Source organism: Bos indicus x Bos taurus, unplaced genomic scaffold (assembly GCF_003369695.1).
Source record: "Bos indicus x Bos taurus breed Angus x Brahman F1 hybrid unplaced genomic scaffold, Bos_hybrid_MaternalHap_v2.0 SuperScaffold_100126, whole genome shotgun sequence".
In the NCBI taxonomy this organism is placed as follows: domain Eukaryota; kingdom Metazoa; phylum Chordata; class Mammalia; order Artiodactyla; family Bovidae; genus Bos; species Bos indicus x Bos taurus.
The window spans coordinates 1,516,228-1,535,081 of record NW_020867066.1 but is presented as its reverse complement, the minus strand read 5'-3'; the positions used below and the strand labels follow the sequence as shown (position 1 = coordinate 1,535,081).

Genomic DNA, 18,854 nt, shown 5'->3' with positions numbered 1-18,854 from the left:
GAGGTGGGGAGATGAGGTGTCAGGAGGTTAATGCCATATGTGGTCCAGGGACGAGATGATGTGTTTAGGTTTAGGGTGCAATAGAGAGACTTGGCCAGATTTGAGAGATAGTCGGGGCACGTCTTGAGTTGGGTATTGAGGGTGGGAAATGTGGATCTCAGTCTGCTTCACCTTTTGGGGCTATAAAATCACCTGAATTCACTCAAATAATGAATACCAGAGGAGAACCAAAATTGGGGAGGAAAGCATGAACTTGGTTTTGAATTCTGAGATGCTTAGAAATATCTAAATGTTTGCTGTAAGACCCACTTCACTGACTGTCCTTGGCCCGATTCAGCTTCCTATCCTGTTCAGTTCAGTTCAGTTCCTCAGTTGTGTTTGACTCTTTGCAACTCCGTGTAAGGCAGCACACCAGGCTTCCCTGTCCATCACCAACTCCTGAAGCTTGCTCAAACTCATGTTCATTGAGTTGGTGATACCATCCAACCACCTCATCCTCTGTCGTCCCCTTCTCCTCCTGCCTTCAATATTTCCCAGCATCAGGGTCTTTTCAAATAAGTCAGTTCTTCACATCAGGTGCCCAAAGTATTGGAGTTTCAACTTCAACATCAGTCCTTCCAATGACTGATTTCCTTTAGGATTGACTGGTTGGATCTCCTTACAGTCCAAGGGACTCTCAAGAGTCTTCTCCAATACCAAAGTTCAAAATTCATCCATTCCTCGGCACTCAGCTTTCTTTATAGCCCAACTCTCAGTCCTCTTGCCTGGAAAATCCCATGAATGGAGGAGCCTGGAGGGCTGCAGTCCATGGGGTCGCTGAGGGTCAGACATGACTGAGTGACCTCACTTTCACTTTTCACTTTCATGCATTGGAGAAGGAAATGGCAACCCACTCCAGTGTTCTTGCCTGGAGAATCCCAGGGACGGGGGAACCTGGTGGGCTGCCGTCTATGGGGTTGCACAGAGTCGGACACGACTGAAGTGATTTAGCATATCCATACATGACCACTGGAAAAACCTTAGCTTTGACTAGAAGGACCTTTGTTGGCAATGTAATTTCTCTGCTTTTTAATATGTTGTCTAGGTTTGTCATAGCTTTTCTTCCAAGGAGCAAGTGTCTTTTAATTTCATAGCTGCAGTCACCATCTGCAGTGATTTTTGGAGCCCAAGAAAATAAAGTCTGTCACTGTTTCCATTGTTTCCCCAAATATTTGCCATGAAGTAATGGGACCAGATGCCATGATCTTAGTTTTCTGAATGTTGAGTTTTAAGTCAACTTTTCACTCTCTTCTTTCACTTTCATCGAGAAGCTCTTTAGTTCTTATCCTGTTATTTAGTTCCTATCCTGTTATATACTTCTTATGCTTTTATCTAACAGGTAATAGACAATGATTGGATGTCCATTTTCTTCCTCAACCTGCCTCTCACTTAGATGGGTTAAAGGGCAGCAAGAGTGGAAGAAAAGGGCAGCTGAGTGTACTGATAGGTGGTTAGAGTTGGGTGAGTTTTTATCACAGATGGGCTGGAGGTGGTGGACATGAGGAGTTTAGAATACAGTGTGGGGTTGAGCTCTGCAGCCCTACTCTCCCCTGCAGCCTGGGACTCAGTAGACTGGATGGTCATCTCCTAGGATTTCTTCTCAGGTCATACCTGGGAGTCCTAGAAAGGAAACCCACCACCCCTGCCCACCTTGGACAGGGTGTGGTGGTCCATACCCACAGGCAGACCTACACGTGGTCTTCATAGTTTTGTGTCTTCTTGTTTATACATGTTTTTCAATTTCCTTTTTTCATATAGAGAATATGAGGATTTATTATGATTTTATGGTCCAAGAAATCCCTCTATTTTTTTTTCTCAATAAGAAAAGGGGTCTGAAGGTCTTGGCATTGAATGACTCTACTAGGATTGTAAATATCTTGCCTCTGAAGCACTGAAAGTCCAGTGATTTTACATGCTATAAAATGAGTCTCTGAGGTTATATTGTTCATAAAACAGGTTTTCCATTTCCAGCCACTGGGAACTCAATCTTTTTGGCTACAATTCTGATGTTGATACTTTCCTGCAGAACCTGTTCTGGGTCTAAGAGAAATTTTTTTATTTTATTTTATTTTTAAACTTTACATAATTGTATTAGTTTTGCCAAATATCAAAATGAATCCGCCACAGGTATACATGTGTTCCCCATCCCGAACCCTCCTCCCTCTTCCCTCCCCATACCATCCCTCTGGGCCGTCCTAGTGTACCAGCCCCAAGCATCCAGCATCGTGCATCGAACCTGGACTGGCAACTCGTTTCCTACATGATATTTTACATGTTTCATTGCCATTCTGCCAAATCTTCCCACCCTCTCCCTCTCCCACAGAGTCCATAAGACTGTTCTATACATCAGTGTCTCTTTTGCTGTCTCGTACACCGGGTTATTGTTACCCTCTTTCTAAATTCCATATATATGCGTTAGTATACTGTATTTATTTTTTTCCTTCTGGCTTACTTCACTCTGTATAATAGGCTCCAGTTTCATCCACCTCATTAGAACTGATTCAAATGTATTCTTTTTAATGGCTGAGTAATACTCCATTGTGTATATGTACCACTGCTTTCTTATCCATTCATCTGCTGATGGGCATCTAGGTTGCTTCCATGTCCTGGCTATTATAAACAGTGCTGCGATGAACATTGGGGTACACGTGTCTCTTTCCCTTCTGGTTTCCTCAGTGTGTATGCCCAGCAGTGGGGTTGCTGGATCATAAGGCAGTTCTATTTCCAGTTTTTTAAGGAATCTCCACACTGTTCTCCATAGTGGCTGTACTAGTTTGCATTCCCACCAACAGTGTAAGAGGGTTCCCTTTTCTCCACACCCTCTCCAGCATTTATTATTTGTAGACTTTTGGATCGCAGCCATTCTGACTGGTGTGAAATGGTACCTCATATTGGTTTTGATTTGCATTTCTAAGAGAAATTTAATTTCAGCTTTTTCATTAGCCTGAGTCCTGGAGAAGAATCCAGCCAGCACTTCTGCACCTTCATGAGTTGGTCATGTACTGAATGGAGTGTCATTTAACCCCTGGAAGACTATGACTCTTTCCCTACTCAAACCTATTATTTGTGAACAAGCACTCAATAGATTTAATTCCTTACTTAGTGCTTGTTCTTTACTTTCATCTTCTTTTTTTGAAAGTGGAAAATTTCTGTTCTACTGTGCACATACTTAACATTGTTTTTTTATCTTGGTAACACATTTAAGCTAAAATTGGAATTTCTGTCTAGACAAAATGTATAACATATATGTGTAACCTTTTGCTTGTTGCTGTGTTAGCTCAGACTGTGTAAGGCTATAGTAGTCATGTAGTCAGTGTTTGTTCCTTCCCTTATCTATGATGGTTGACTCTGTGCAAAGCTTGGTCTCAGTTGGAGTTGTGACTGTAGGTGCATGAATGATGAAGTGTCTCCCCTCTGTGTGACTTACTACCTCTCTGTGGATTCAGAGGTAGGGAGGACAGTGTGAGCCTGGATTGTCCTGAATGGTTCCATGGAGAGTTAGCATTTGAGATGGACTCGGAAGGATGGGTGGGGTTAGTACTCAGGGTATCCAGGCAGAGGCCACCTGGGGAGTGTGGACTTAGGTACTGATGGGTCTCTGGGTGTGTTAAGCATGGTGGACACTCAGAGGTGCTGTAAAGAGATCACGAAGAAGTGATGTTGGAATCGGTTTGGTGGTGTTGGGGAGGGCTGGGGAAGGAACCAGCAAAAGAAAAGTTGTATTAATATTTTCAGTGCTTAATAGTGGGTAGAATTCTGAAATTATGTTGTTTTGAGAGAAAAGCATTGGGAGAGGGATGAGCTATATCAGAACAGGTGAGAGCTCGTACCTGGCTGACTACAGAAGAGGTGGTGTGGAGAGAGAACTCAGGCTGTGGTGGTTGAGAGTCTGCAGAGGAGTCCTCAGACCGCCATCCATCCACCCTGTCTCCTGATGGACTCGGGCTCGGAGCGGGGAGGAGGAGCCATTCCCAGCATTAGGCTCTCAGTGAGCCTGCATGAGAGGAGGAGGGAACAAGTGGATGGTGTCTCCCACCAGCTGGTTTTTGAGAGAGATGCAGGGATCACGATGTCTTTCTTTTCCTGCACAGAAGCAGGTTTTCATGTTCAGTTTTTAACCAGTTGTTCTTTTGCAGTAGAAGATCGCAAAAACATTTATGATTTGGGAGCATGATATTCTGGGTGTCAAGGACTTGAAGTGTGTTTATGATTTTTAGGGTAATAGGTTACTGATTATGTGTTGTTTTCCTTCTCCCACATCCTCAGATACTTATTTCAGTTTCTCCCTATGTTGGTTTGGACTCAGTTTGCCTGTGAGTCCTAGAATTACCCATGTTAAAGCTGCTTACACAGATAGTTCATTTTTCTCTCATGCAAGTGTCCTTATAAGGCTCTGTATAGGGCTGCTGTAACCAGGTACCACAAACAGATGCTTAAAACCCCAGAAATTGATTGTTTCTCAGTCCTGGAGCCTAGAAGTCTGAAGTCAAGGAGTCAGCAGGGTCACTATCCCTCTGAATCCTGCAAGAGGGAATCCTTCCTTGCCTCTGTTAGCTTAAGTTGTTGCAGGAAAACCTTGATCTTCCTTGGCTTGTAACTGCCATCACTCCAGCTTCTGTCTCCATCATCACATGGGAATTTTCTGCCAGTGTGTGTATGTCTCTGGTTTTCTCTTCTTATAAGGACACTAATATTGGATTTGGGGCCTACCCTACTCCAGTGTGATCTCACCTTAACTGATTACATTTGCAGCAACCCTGTTTTTAAGTCATATTTTGAGGTAAGAGTTTAGGATTTCATCGGACTTTTTTTGTGTGTGGGAATCATCCTCCATGGTGTTAGGGACTCAGACTCTTTCTTTTTTAAACAAAAATTTAATTTTATCTGTGCTGGGTCTTCACTGCTGCACAGATTTTTCTCCAGCTGTGGCAAGCAAGCTTCTTACTGTGGTGACTTCTCTTGTGGAGCATGGGCTCCAGGTGCCCAGGCTTCGGTAGTTGTGGCACTTGGGCTCTAGAGCTCAGACTCAGTAGTTGTGGAACATGGGCTTAGTTGCTCTGTGGCATGTAGAATCTCTTGGACCAGGGATCAAGTTCGTGTCCCCTGCATTGACAGGCAGATTCTTATCTACTGCATCACTAGGGAAGTCCCAGACTCCTTCTTGTTACTCCATTGTGTATGGCCTTGACCAAGGTGGCAGCCTCCAAAACCCAGGCCATGGGGCAGAGGAAGGTTCTGGACATTGTCACTCTCCACTGACCTGGATTTAGTCAGATGGCTGCTCCTATCTGCTTGGGAGCCTAGAGAGCGAGGGCCTCCTTCCAGGCTGCTACTTGCAGCTAAAATCTGGGGTTTGGGAAGAATGAGAGCAGATTTTGAGGACAGCCAGCAGTCTCTGCCACATTTTCATGGTTCTTGGAAGAGGCGATGGCACTGGGGTTGTCTCAGTTGTTTACTCAATTTCTCTGCCATAGTAGCTTTTCTTGTTGGATTATATCTAGCATTTGCAGGACAGGAGGGAGTTTTCCTGCATAAGATTATGCTAGCTTTGTAGTATTTCTCAGGAGTTGGTTTTAATCAGCTGCATTCCACTGAATATGACTTCCCTGGTGGCTCAGATGGTAAAGCATCTGTCTACAATGCGGGAGACCCGGGTTTGATCCCTGGGTTAGGAAGATCCCCTGGAGAAGGAAATGGCAATCCACTCCAGGACTATTGCCTGGAAAATCCCATGGACAGAGGAGCCTGGTAGGCTACAGTCCATGGGGTCGCAAAGGGTCAGACACAACTGAGCAACTTCACTTTCTTTCTTTCCACTGAATAACTGCTAAACAATGTGAACATGGCAAGAAGTGGGAGCTACAGTCACTCCTGTTGTAGGAGAGAGGGCAGTGTCTAAGAAGAAGAGACAGTGATTGTGGAAAGATGCTTGTAAAATATTTTTAAGGGAAATTTAAGAGCACTTCATTTTCAGAATAATGACTTAAGTGATAATTAATGGAAAACAGTGATACTGACTTAAAACACATTAGGAGAAAGGCAGAGTGTGTTTAAGTGTCCAGGGAAAAGTCATGATGCAAAACAGGCATTGCCAGGGTTTTCGTTTGGCATCTCTGCCGTTGGTCTTGCTGTCCCAGCCTGTCCTGTGCCCCTTGATGCCTGAAGGCCTGGGCATGGCCTTCCTCGCTGTGTTCCTAGCAGTGTCACATGGTGCTTGGCACCTGGTGGAATTCAGTGGGTATTTGTGGAATCGTTTCCTACCAATTCTCCTGTTTGTTATTAGTAACTCAAAAGGTAAACAATAAAAATGTCCAGGTTCTAAATGTGTTGAAGTTTGAAGTCATATTTTCTCTTAAAGGGGGAACCAGTATACTTGTTGAGAAAGTCACTACTTTGCTCACGGCCAGGAACTGTTTATTTTATATATATATATATATATATATATATATGTATATATATATCTGTATGTATATATATATGGGGCTTCTCAGGCGGTACTAGTGGTAAATAACCTTATGTTTATATGACTTCCCAGGTGGCACAGTAGTAAAGAATCCTCCTGCGAATGCAAGAGATGCAGGTTTGATCCCTAGGCTGGGAAGATCCCCTGGAGAAGGAAATGTCAACCCATTCCAGTATTCTTGCCCAGAAAATCCCATGCAGGTCTCAAAAGAGTCATACTTGACTGAGCAGTTAAACAATAGTGTTTGTATATAAAATATTCTTATATGTGCTTTATATATAAATGTTTATATATACACATACATATGTATATAAAACACTATGCATACTGTATATACTACATTATATGATTATGTATACCATATGATATATATTACTCTATATAACATATATTATTTAGTATGTTCTGATATGAAACAAAACTAGTTTAAGTACAGCTGACAAACTTATATGTAGGCTGTATAAAATCTTTTATTATAAATTCCAAGAAAGCAATTATTTTTATTTGTGCTTTGTTCTTGCATTTTAACAATATGTGTTTCTCCTTTTTCTGTAGAACTTCCTATTACTTGATGAGATACCACAGCTCAACCCTCAGCTGCCATCAGATGGTGAAACGATAGTGGACGTGAATGATTTCACTGCTTCTTGGGATAAGGTAACAAGTCCTCCACCCCAAGATCATGACTACTAATTGACAACTGAAGATATAGGTTTATGGGAGAATGATGAGGTTTTCCACATGGTGTAAAATGTAATTTGCTCATATATTGAGAGTATGTTATAAAAATTCTCAAAATCAGGAATAAGGTTTGCAGCTAATGGAGATTAAGTGTAAAATCAGCCTAAGACATTTGATATGTTGCTCTTTATTTCATTTTCAAGAGAGTTTTCAAAGTATTAGCACATCTTGAATTTAAAGTACATGTGTTTATGATGTTAGAATGTACAGGATTGGATGGACAAAATGGTGCAGTGCAGAATGGTTTAATGAATACACAGAGATTTGTTAAAGAGGCTTTGGGGAATCAGTGTACATTTTTTGCCTTGATTATCAGATCACTTTCTTGTACAGGCAGTGAGGCCATGATCTGGATCTTTGCTGTGGGGTAGAGTGGGGGCTCCCCCATCCTAAGCTTCTGGATGGTTCTGGCTACTTTGGTAGCAGCCAGGGGCAGGAAGGAAACAGCAGGTGGGCGTAGTGAGCACCATTGATTCCTAGTTGAAGGGCCTGCAGTGTGTGGAAACTGACAGGGAGAACTGGTGAGTTTCCAACATTTAGTTTATTTATGACTTTCTGGCAAACAGAAAAAAACAAGGGTCCACTTTCAAAATTGCACATGCAATGTTGCCTCCTTTATCAATGATTGAAATGTTCCTGCCTCCATGGTTCCCTGGTCCTCTGTGCACATCCTCCCATATCAGTATGGATTAGTCAGGAGAAAAGAACCCCACCATGGGAGAGGGAGTTCCATTCAGGGAATTAGTTACATAGATGATAAGAGTGGGGAAAAGCAGAAACAGCAAAATGGTGGTGGGTGAGACAACCCAGAAATTAGCAAAGGCAGGAAACTGTTCCCGCCCGAGAGCCGGGAGGACTCAGGAAGATGTCTCTACCAGAGGGTCCACTCTCCAGAGCAGAACTCAGAAGCCTGGCTGCTGTCAGAGTGGGGACCATAGGGCAAGTGTCTAGACTCTGTAGACTCCTCCTGTCTTTCATGCCTGTGACTCTGTTTTGCCACCTGCATGGTGTTCACCAACTTCTGATTAAGTGCCTGCCATCTCCATCAATAGCACAGTAGGATAATATGTTCCCGAATATATAAAACCACATCCCTGTACCAGTTGAACATGGCAACTCACAGAAGGTGCCTGACTGACCTATCCTGAGAGTTTCTCATACCTTATTCCAGTAGATTTACCTCCTGCTTCGTATTTCTCGTCACAGTACTCTTGAAGCATTTATGGAAAGCACTAAAATTCCATTTTAAATACCACTCCATGTGATTGCTAACACATATTTTTTAATGACCCATTACCAAATTTCTTTTGTACCAAATTATGCAGCATTTTAAAATGAGCTATTTTGTTTTTCTTTCAAGAACTTAATAACATGTTCTCAGACTTTTGTGCAACTTGCATTGTAAAACAGAACAGCCTGTTATGTTGTCCTGGCCTTGCCTATGGAAGGACTGTGCCCCTTGCTGGGGTCATTAGTAATTATGGCTGTCAGGTTAGATCATGGGTGAGAGATCCCTTGGATGGGGGACACAGACACTGGGGTTTTAAAAAGAGAAGCTGACATATATCAAAATGAATCCGCCACAGGCACACATGTGTTCCCCATCCTGAACCCTCCTCCCTCCTCCCTCCCCATACCATCCCTCTGGGTTGTCCCAGTGCACCAGCCCCAAGCATCCAGTATCGTGCATCGAACCTGGACTGGCAACTCGTTTCATATATGATATTATACATATTTCAATGCCATTCTCCCAAATCCTGTGGTGGATTCATTTCGATATATGGCAGAACCAATACAATATTGTAAAGTTTAAAAATTAAAAAAAAAAAAAAAAGGAAAAAAAGAAGTGTAACCCCAAAATAAATAAAATAAAAAGAGAAGCTGAATCTGAATGAAGCCCCTGCTGGGTTGGGAGGCAGGAGAGAGACATGAACTCTGTAACCTGCTTCACTAGACAGCCAGGTGGGCAGGTGGGGGCAGGTCTCAGGGACCTAGGTCTCATTCATGAAATGATGGGACTTGGTCTCAATCTTGAAGCTGTAAAATAAATGGTCCTGTGGGAGCCCCCATTTCTTCATGGGGCAGGGGTTTTCAACTATGTCTGGTACAGAGTAGGGTCTCAGCTGATGATCCTTGTTGAGTCAGCATCCCCTGAGTCTGGATAACCAGGAGTTTACTGGACCCAGCACCTCTGTGGTGCTGAGTGCTGCCCTCTACTGGTCTCGGCAGAGTAGTGCCCGATCCTGAAGCCTGAACAGGGAGGGAACTCAGTGTTTGACCCTGGGAAACAGTGAGGGGTGGTGACAGGGAGCTGATGTTGGTATGTGACTCATTGTTTTTTAGTCATAACTGAGTGATAAGTAATAAAATAAGAACCGCAAGTGGCAGAAAAGAATAAAGAAGTGGAGAAGGTTAAAAAATATTTCTTATGTTTTAACATCTAACTTCTTATTGGTAGATTTATAGTTTCTTTAAAATTTGGGGCTAGTGTTTTTGACCATGCAAAATAATTGTCATTTTTTAGCATTTGAATGCTTTATAATTAGTTCATTTCTTTCCGGAGAACTTTTTAATTTTGAGGAATATCCAGACTTAAATTCAGAATTGTGTTTTTAGTCTTTGTGGCACTTTAGAGTCAAGTGTCAGCATTCGTTTTTCTTTTTTTAAGCATTGGCAGCTATTGACAATTTTCTTAACACTTATGATATGTAAAGACACAATGAACCTGTAAGTCTCTCAAGAATGTGACTTGTTATTGGCACAATGAATACTTTGTCCTCTATTGCATTGGGTGGGGGTACTAGTGCATGTATCTCTATGGTTTTTGTTGTTATTTGGTTCCTTTGGGCTTCCCAGGTGGCTCAGACAGTAAATAAGCTGCCTGTTTTTCTTCAGTAGAAGTACTTTCTTATCCTCCGTTCAGCCAAGACAGATAATGTATGTAAATACATATAAAGTTGAGGCTTTATCGCTTTGATTCATCATGTCATAATTAACTTATTCTCCCTTTTTTGTTGTTGTTGGTGGTGGTGGTATTAAATTAGAGCTCTTGTTAAAAATTAGAGCTTGGACCATTATTAATAGCACTTAATTTGCCAGGAGTGACTATTATATAAAGTGTACCGCTTTGCTTGCTGAGCACTACTGAGGTTCATTCTTTATGAAATGAAAGTGGAGAGATTAGTGGAGATTTCAATTATTTAATTAAAGGCCAGGCATGCCAGGAACTTATGCTGCACCTTGTGGGGGTTGATTGATGCTTTTGTACTGGGGTGCTGGAGAAGACTCTTGAGAGTTCCTTGGACAACAAAGAGATCAAACCTGTCAATCTTAAAGGAAATCAGTCCTGAACATTCATTGGAAGGACTGATGCTGAAGCTCCAACATTTTGGCCACCTGATGTGAAGAACTGACTCATTGGAAAAGTCCCTGATGCCGGGAACAATTGAAGGCAGAAAGAGTAGGGGATGACAAAGGATGAAATGGTTGGATGGCATCACCGACTCCATGGACATGAGTTTGAGTGAGCTCTGGGAGTTGGTGATGGACAGGGAAGCCTGGCATGCTTCAGTACATGGGGTTGCAAAGAGTTGGACATGACTGAGTGACTGAACTGAATTGAACTGTGAAGATTAATGAGACAGTTAAAACCAAGGGTCATAATGAAAACTTATAAATGATTAAAAGCCTCCCAAGCTGGATATTCTATTAAGTGCATTATATTAATAAGCTTATGTGCATTATTCAGTTTGCGTTTCAGGCAGGTGCCTTGTCATTTCTACTACTAAAATTCTGTGGGTGTCTAGAGCTATGTCCTTATGGAAATCTGGTAAAAGAATGAGCCTTGTTAACCCCCAAAGAGTTATGTATGATTGGATGAAAAGGCCTCCAGGACTTACTGTCTTAAAATAGGAAGGACAAAAATGTGGATTACATTAGCATATCAATGACTATTACATAATTTTCTCTACCTTCTGAAGTAATGTATGTTACTTTATTGAAATGGGCACATTTTTATAAACTTTAATTTGCAGAAATCAGGAACCCCAACCCTACAAGACCTTTTCTTTAGTGCCAGACCTGGTGAACTGTTAGCTGTGGTTGGACCTGTGGGTGCAGGAAAGGTAAGTTGTGATGCCTTTTGTCAGCTTGATGCAACACCATTGCCCTTGTTAAATTCTCAGAGTTGAGCCCAGAGCTATGCGTGACACAGTTTGAATTGGTTGGGTGTACCTAGAACAGCGTTTCTCAATCTGTGTTCCATGGAATATTAGTTTTGCAAGAAGGTTTCATGGCCAAATAAATCTAGATAAGCACACACTGTGTTTTCTTTCTTGGTGCTTCACATTGCACAGTTGGGGACCATTGTCAGGAATTTGGACTTCTCAGTGAATGAAATTATTGATGTGACAGCTGTTCAGGTTGGATGGAGACTGTGGGGACTTATTTTCATCACAGTGGCCCCTCTAGGAAGTCTGGAGGTGGTGAAGGCTCTTCCAGGAAGCTCTGAGCATTTCCTCATGGGACTTGATGTGATCCTTTCAGTGCATGTATAGTGAATGTTCAGCCATGTGCTGGAGCTAATGACACAGATGTGAGCCAGATCCCGATGTCTCTACTGTTCAGAGGCAAACAGGTTCCAGGGCGAGACAGACACACAGGCAGTTTATCTCAGCCCAGTATGGTGAGCGCTCTGATGGTGTAGACACAGATACGTCACTTCTGTGTGTCACAAGAGATTTGAAAGACGTGCACTTGCACTTAGTGTCCTGTGTTGTGAAACAACGAAATACAGAAACCTAAATGTGGATGTGTACATGACAGGGTGATGATTTCCTCTATGATGGACTTTTGCTCTTTAGACACAACTCATTTCAGAATTCTTTTAAGTAATCATCTTTGGATATATTCTTCACACATAGCTATTTAAGGATAAGTGTTTGTCAAGTGAAGGATACCTGAATGCAGGAACAACTGCACTAAACATCAGATACATGAAATACACATCTTGCTGGGCTGCTCTGCTAGTGAAGGATGTTAAACATTCTTAGTTTTTGCTGAGTGTAGTGCTTAATTTGGGTGCTCCTTTTGGGCAGAGGAGATTGTTATAGTATTTTATTAATATTCCTTATCAACCATTCATTTGCATTGACCACTTCTGTTATTTTCATTTGTTTTTGTCCAAACTTCCAGGGCTGTACTTTATCCTGTTCTAAATGCAAGTGTTCTATTGTGTATCAAGCACCATCCTGGGGTCAGCTGTGCTATGGGATGTGTTTCATCCTGAGTGCTGCCTGTTCATGTGTGTGTGTTGCCATCTGTTTCAGTCATCACTGTTACGTGCTGTGCTGGGGGAGCTGCCCCCGAGCCAGGGGCAGGTCAGCGTGCACGGGAGGATCGCGTATGTTTCTCAGCAGCCCTGGGTGTTCTCAGGAACTGTGAGGAGTAACATTTTATTTGGAAAGAAATATGAAAAAGACCGATATGAAGAAGTAATAAAGGCTTGTGCTTTGGGAGAGGTGAGTAAGGACTTTTGAGTAGCATGTACTAGAATTTCAAATGACAGACTTGGTTTAAACTATCAGTAAAGTTTGTTGAAAGTTCTTTTTTTTAAAAAAGTTTGAAAGATCTTTCAGTGTTGTTTAATATTTACACCGGTCTTCTTAGTGAGTATGCAGGCAAATATGCTAATCCTTCAATCCTAATGTCATAAGGACGCTCACAGAATGCTTTGTTGAGGAGGGGGTTGTTTCACTTTGTGAAGTTTCATTTGCTTTTAACTTATTTTCGTAGTGGAGAATTACAAAAATTTCTAAAATTAGAGTGCACAGTGTAATGAGCCCTCATGTGCCCACTCCCCACCTTCAAGCAGGAGCAGCTGGTTGATGCAGTCTTGCTGCATCTCCACCCCTGCCCTCTGCCAGCCCCACCCCCACCCCAGGTTATTCTGGAGCAGATCCTAGACCTCAGATTTGTTCATCTGTAAAGCATTCAGCTCAGCTGGTAAAGAGTCTGCCTGCAATGTGGGAGACCTGGGTTTGATCCCTGGATTGGGACGATCTCCTGGAGACGGGAACGGCTACCCACTGCAGTATTCTAGCCTGGAGAATTCCATGGACTCTGTAGTTCATGGGGTTGTGAAGAATCGGACATGACAGAGTGACTTTCACTTATACTTTCAAAGCTTCACTGGTGGCTCAGAGGATAAAGACCCTGCCTGCAGTTCAGGAGATGTGGGTTCAGTTTCTGGGCTCAGAAGATCTCCTGGAGAAGGGAATGATTACCCACTCCAATATTCTTGCCTGGTGGGCTACAGTCCATTGGGTTGCAAAGAGTAAGACACCACTGAGCGACTAACACACTAATATTTTACTAGTTTTTCTCTAAGAGATAGGAGAGCCTTTGGAAAAACATATTATTTCATCTGAAATATAACCCCAATTCTTCAATATTATCAGCCTTCTAGTTTACATATTGCTAATCATCTCACTGAGAAGTCTCCTTTACCATTGGTTTGAATCAGACTCCACATGAGGTCTGCCCCCTGCACTTGGTTGGTACCTCCTCAGTCCCTTTCAGTCTCTAGATTTTTCTCTGCACTTGGTTATGACTGGTATTTTTATTTAAAGAAAAGAGAATGCTTTAACATTTCTTCTTAATACTGCATTGTTTCACTGGGGGAGAGATTGTTTTCAGAAAAGACTGTGTTTCACAGAAAATGGCAAGGTGAAACTCTGAAATTTAGATGAAATCAGTGAATGAATGGTGAAAATGAAATTACCTGATAAGACAATATAATCTGGCAAAAAAGAAAGAAAAATGTAAATACTGATAAATACTATGTTACTCTCTTAGGTTATAAAAATTGAAATGATAGCATTAAAGGGCTTCTCCTCCTCAGGGCCTGTTCAGTGCAGTGTGTTCTTTTGTACTGTAGAAAAAGATTGGGACAGTCTTTCAAAGGCACGGTGTTGAAGGCTCCAAACTCACTTTGTGAAGCAATAGTAATTGTGCCTGAACAATGAGCTGAACATCATAGATTGTATCAGATGAGCATCACTTTGTGATTATGTGAACAAAACAGAATTGCCTGTTTAATGCTCTTGTTTCTTTCCCCTGGGTTGTTGTTAATGTGAGATCTTCTTTTGTGGAAATGATATTGTTACTGAATCCACTCTTTTCATGCAGTGGACTCAGTAACAATATCATGAAGCACAAGCTGGAATCAAGATTACTGGGAGAAATATCAATAACCTCAGATATGCGGATGACACCACCCTTATGGCAGAAAGTGAAGAGGAACTGAAGAGCCTCCTGATGAAGGTGAAAGAGGAGAGTGAAAAGGCTGGCTTAAAATCCAACATTCAAAAAACTAAGATCATGGCATCCAATCCCAACACTTAATGGCAAATAGATGGGGAAACAATGGAAACAGTGACAGACTTTATTTTCTTGGGCTCAAAAATCACTGAAGATGGTGACTGAAGCCATGAAATTAAAAATGCTTGCTCCTTGGAAGAAAAGCTATGATGCACCTAGACAGCGTATTAAAAAGCAGAGACATTACTTTGCTGACAAAGGTCTGTCTAGTAAAGCCTATGGTTTTTCCAGTAGTCATGCATGGATGTGAGAGTTGGACCATGAAGAAAGCAGAGTGCCAAGGAATTGATGCTTTTGAACTATGGTGTTGGAGAAGACTCTTGAGAGTCCCTTGAACTGCAAGGAGATCCAACCAGTTCTAAAGGAAAGCAGTCCTGAATATTCATTGGAAGGACTGATGCTGAAGCTGAAGCTCCAATACTGTGGCCATCTGATGCAAAGAACTGACTCATTGGAAAAGATCCTGATACTGGGAGAGATTGAAGGCAAGAGGAGAAGGAAATAATTGAAGATGAGATGGTTGGATAGCATCACTGACTTGATGGACATGAGTTTGAGCAAGCTCTGGGAGTTGGTGATGGACAGCGAAGCCTGGCATGCTGTAGTCCATGGGGTATCAAAGAGTTGGAATGACTGAGTGACTGAACTGAACTGAGTCCAAGCTCAGTCTGCTCACTGCACCGTAGGCCAATAAGCCTGAGATGAGGTGTTGAGACAAAGAAGGGAGTTTATTCAGGAAGCCACTGACAGAGAAGATCAGTTCAGTCACTCAGTTGTGTCTGACTCTTTGACAAAACATGGTCCACTGGAGATGGCAACGGCAAGCCACTTCAGTATTCTTGCCTTGAGAACCTCATGAACAGTATGAGAAGGCAAAAAGATAAGACACTGAAAGATGAACTCCCCAGGTCAGTAGGTACCCAGTATGCTACTGGAGATCAGTGGAGAAATAACTCCAGAAAGAATGAAGAGACGGAACCAAAGCAAAAACAACACCGAGTTGTGAATGTGACTGGTGATGGAAGTAAAGTCCAATGCTGTAAAGAACCATATTGCATAGGAACCTGGAATATTAGGTCCATGAATCAAGACATATTGAAAGGGGTCAAACAGGAGATGATAAGGGTGAACATTGATGTTGTAGGAATCAGTGAATTAAAATGGAGTGGAACAGGCGAATTTAACTCAGATGACCATTATATCTACTATTGTGGGCAAGAACCCTTTAGAAGAAATGGAGTAGCCATCATAGTCAACAAAAGAGTCCAAAATGCAGTACTTGGATGCAATCTCAAAAACAACAGAATGATCTCTGTTCGTTTCCAAGGCAAACCATTCAATATCATGGTAATCCAAGTCTATGTCCTGACCAGTAATGCTGAAGAAGCTGAAGTTAAATGGTTCTGTGAAGACCTACAATATCTTCTAGAACTAACATCCAAAAAGATGTCCTTTTCATTATAGGGGACTGGAATGCAAAAGTAGGAAGTCAAGAGACACCTGGAATAACAAGCAAATTTAGCCTTGGAATACGGAATGAAGCAGGGCAAAGGCTAACAGAGTTTTGCCAAGAGAATGCACTGGTCATAGCAAACACCCTCTTCCAACAACACAAGAGAAGACTCTACACATGGACATCACCAGATGGTCAACACCAAAATCAGATTGATTATATTCTTTGCAGCCAAAGATGGAGAAGCTCTATACAGTCAGCAAAAACAAGACTGGGAGCTGACTGTGGCTCAGATCATGAACACTTTATTGCCAAATTAAGACTTAAATTGAAGAAAGTAGGGAAAACCACTAGACCATTCAGGTATGACATAAATCAAATCCCTTATGATTATAGAGTGGAAGTGACAAATAGATTCAAGGGATTAGATCTGATAGAGTGCCTGAAGAACTATGGACAAAGGTTCGTGACATTGTACAGGAGGCAGTGAACAAGACCATCCCAAGAAAAAGAAATGCAAAAAGGCAAAATGATTCTCTGAGGAGGCCTTACAAATAGCTGAGATGTCAGGTTAGCACCTCAAAATAGCCATCTCATCAGGGGCAGGATGTCACGTTCTTCTGTGAATCAGAGATGGTTGGACATGAGGAAACAAAGTAAAAAGATCATTTAATTCTTGTGAATATCTTATAAAGCAGCAAGCCTCATGTGGGAGATAAGTTAGTTTCACTTCCTTATAATCCTTCACAGGTGGGCAGGGTCAGGCTATCTTCTTGAGGCAGGCCATTATGCATTCCTGCAGTAACAAAAGCAGAAAGATAAAGATTAAAGTCACAGAGGCAGATCCATTATGAGTTCAAAATTAACCCTTCCTGGTTACAGTATCAAGGTAGCACGAATGAGCTCGATTTTTATTAAATGGTGTTTATAAAGTGGTAATCCAGTGGTTAAAACTCCATGCTCCCAATGCAAGGTGCATAGGTTTGATCTTTGGTCAAAAGCTAAGATTCTACATGCCACAGTTCAGTTCAGTTCAGTTGCTCAGTTGTGTCCTACTCTTTGCAACCCCATGAATCGCAGCATTCCAGGCCTCCCTATCCATCACCAACTCTCGGAGTTCACTCAAACTCATGTCCATCGAGTCAGTGATGCCATCCAGCCATCTCATCCTCTGTTGTCCCCATCTCCTCCTGCCCCCAATCCCTCCCAGCATCAGAGTCTTTTCCAATGAGTCAACTCTTCACATGAGGTAGCCAAAGTACTGGAGTTTCAGCTTTAGCATCATTCCTTCCAAAGAAATCCCAGGGCTGATCTCCTTCAGAATGGACTTGTTGGATCCCCTTGCAATCCAAATGAGTCTCAAGAAGAGTCTTCTCCAACACCACAGTTCAAAAGCATCAATTCTTTGGCGCTCAGCCTTCTTCACAGTCCAACTCTCACATCCATACATGACCACAGGAAAAACCATAGCCTTGACGAGATGGACCTTTGTTGGCAAAGTAATGTCTCTGCTTTTGAATATGCTATCTAGGTTGGTCATAACTTTCCTTCCAAGGAGTAGTGTCTTTTAATTTCATGACTGCAGTCACCATCTGCAATGATTTTGGAGCCCAAGAAAATAAAGTCTGACACTGTTTCCACTGTTTCCCCATCTATTTCCCATGAAGTGATGGGACCGGATGCCATGATCTTCATTTTCTGAATGTTGAGCTTTAAGCCAACTTTTTCACTCTCCTCCTTCACTTTCATCAAGAGGCTTTTTAGTTCCTCTTCACTTTATGCCATAAGGGTGGTATCATCTGCATATCTGAGGTTATTGATGTTTCTCCTGGCAATCTTGATTCCAGCTTGTGTTTCTTCCAGTCCAGCATTTCTCATGATGTACTCTGCATATAAGTTAAATAAGCAGGGTGACAATATACAGCCTTGATGTACTCCTTTTCCTATTTGGAACCAGTCTGTTGTTCTATGTCCAGTTCTAACTGTTGCTTCCTGACCTGCATACAAATTTCTCAAGAGGCAGGTCAGATGGTCTGGTATTCCCATCTCTCTCAGAATTTTCCACAGTTTATTGTGATCCTCACAGTCAAAGGCTTTGGCATAGTCAATAAAGCAGAAATCGATGTTTTTCTGGAACTCTCTTGCTTTTTCCATGATCCAGCAGATGTTGGCATTTTGATCTCTGGTTCCTCTGCCTTTTCTAAAATAAGCTTGAACACCAGGAATTTCATGGTTCACATATTGCTGAAGCCTGGCTTAGAGAATTTTGAGCATTACTTTACTGGCATGTGAGATGAGTGCAATTGTTCAGTAGTTTGAGCATTCTTTGGCATTGCCTTTCTTTGGGATTGGAATGAAAACTGATCTTTTCCAGTCCTCTGGCCACTGCTGAGTTCTCCAAATTTGCTGGCATATTGAGTGCAGCACTTTCACAGCATCATCTTTTAGAATTTGAAATAGCTCAACTGGAATTCCATCACCTCCACTGGCTTTGTTCGTAGTCATGCTTTCTAAGGCCCATTTGACTTCACATTCCAGGATGTCTGGCTCTAGGTCAGTGAACACACCATCGTGATTATCTGGGTCATGAAGAACATGCCACAAGGTGCAACCAAAAATTTAAAAACAATTTAAGAGCAAATATATGGACTTTCCTGGTGGCTCAGATGGTAAAGGATCTGCCTGCAATGTGGGAGACCCGGGTTCAATCCCTGGGTCCAAAAGGTCCCTGGAGAAGGGAATGGAACCCACTCCAGTATTTTTGCCTGGAGAATTCCA

The 18,854-nt window shown here is 42.1% G+C and overlaps 1 protein-coding gene across 1 annotated transcript in view; it reads left to right on the top strand.

The window, feature by feature from the left end:
• LOC113888423 (multidrug resistance-associated protein 4-like) overlaps positions 1 to 18,854 on the top strand; it is a 167,142-nt gene that overhangs the window by 28,404 nt on the left and 119,884 nt on the right. The window contains exons 8-10 of the mRNA XM_027535549.1: positions 7,058 to 7,159; positions 11,278 to 11,367; positions 12,571 to 12,762. Of these exons, the coding sequence (XP_027391350.1) occupies positions 7,058 to 7,159; positions 11,278 to 11,367; positions 12,571 to 12,762 (384 nt within the window). The remainder of the gene's footprint in view (positions 1 to 7,057; positions 7,160 to 11,277; positions 11,368 to 12,570; positions 12,763 to 18,854) is intronic.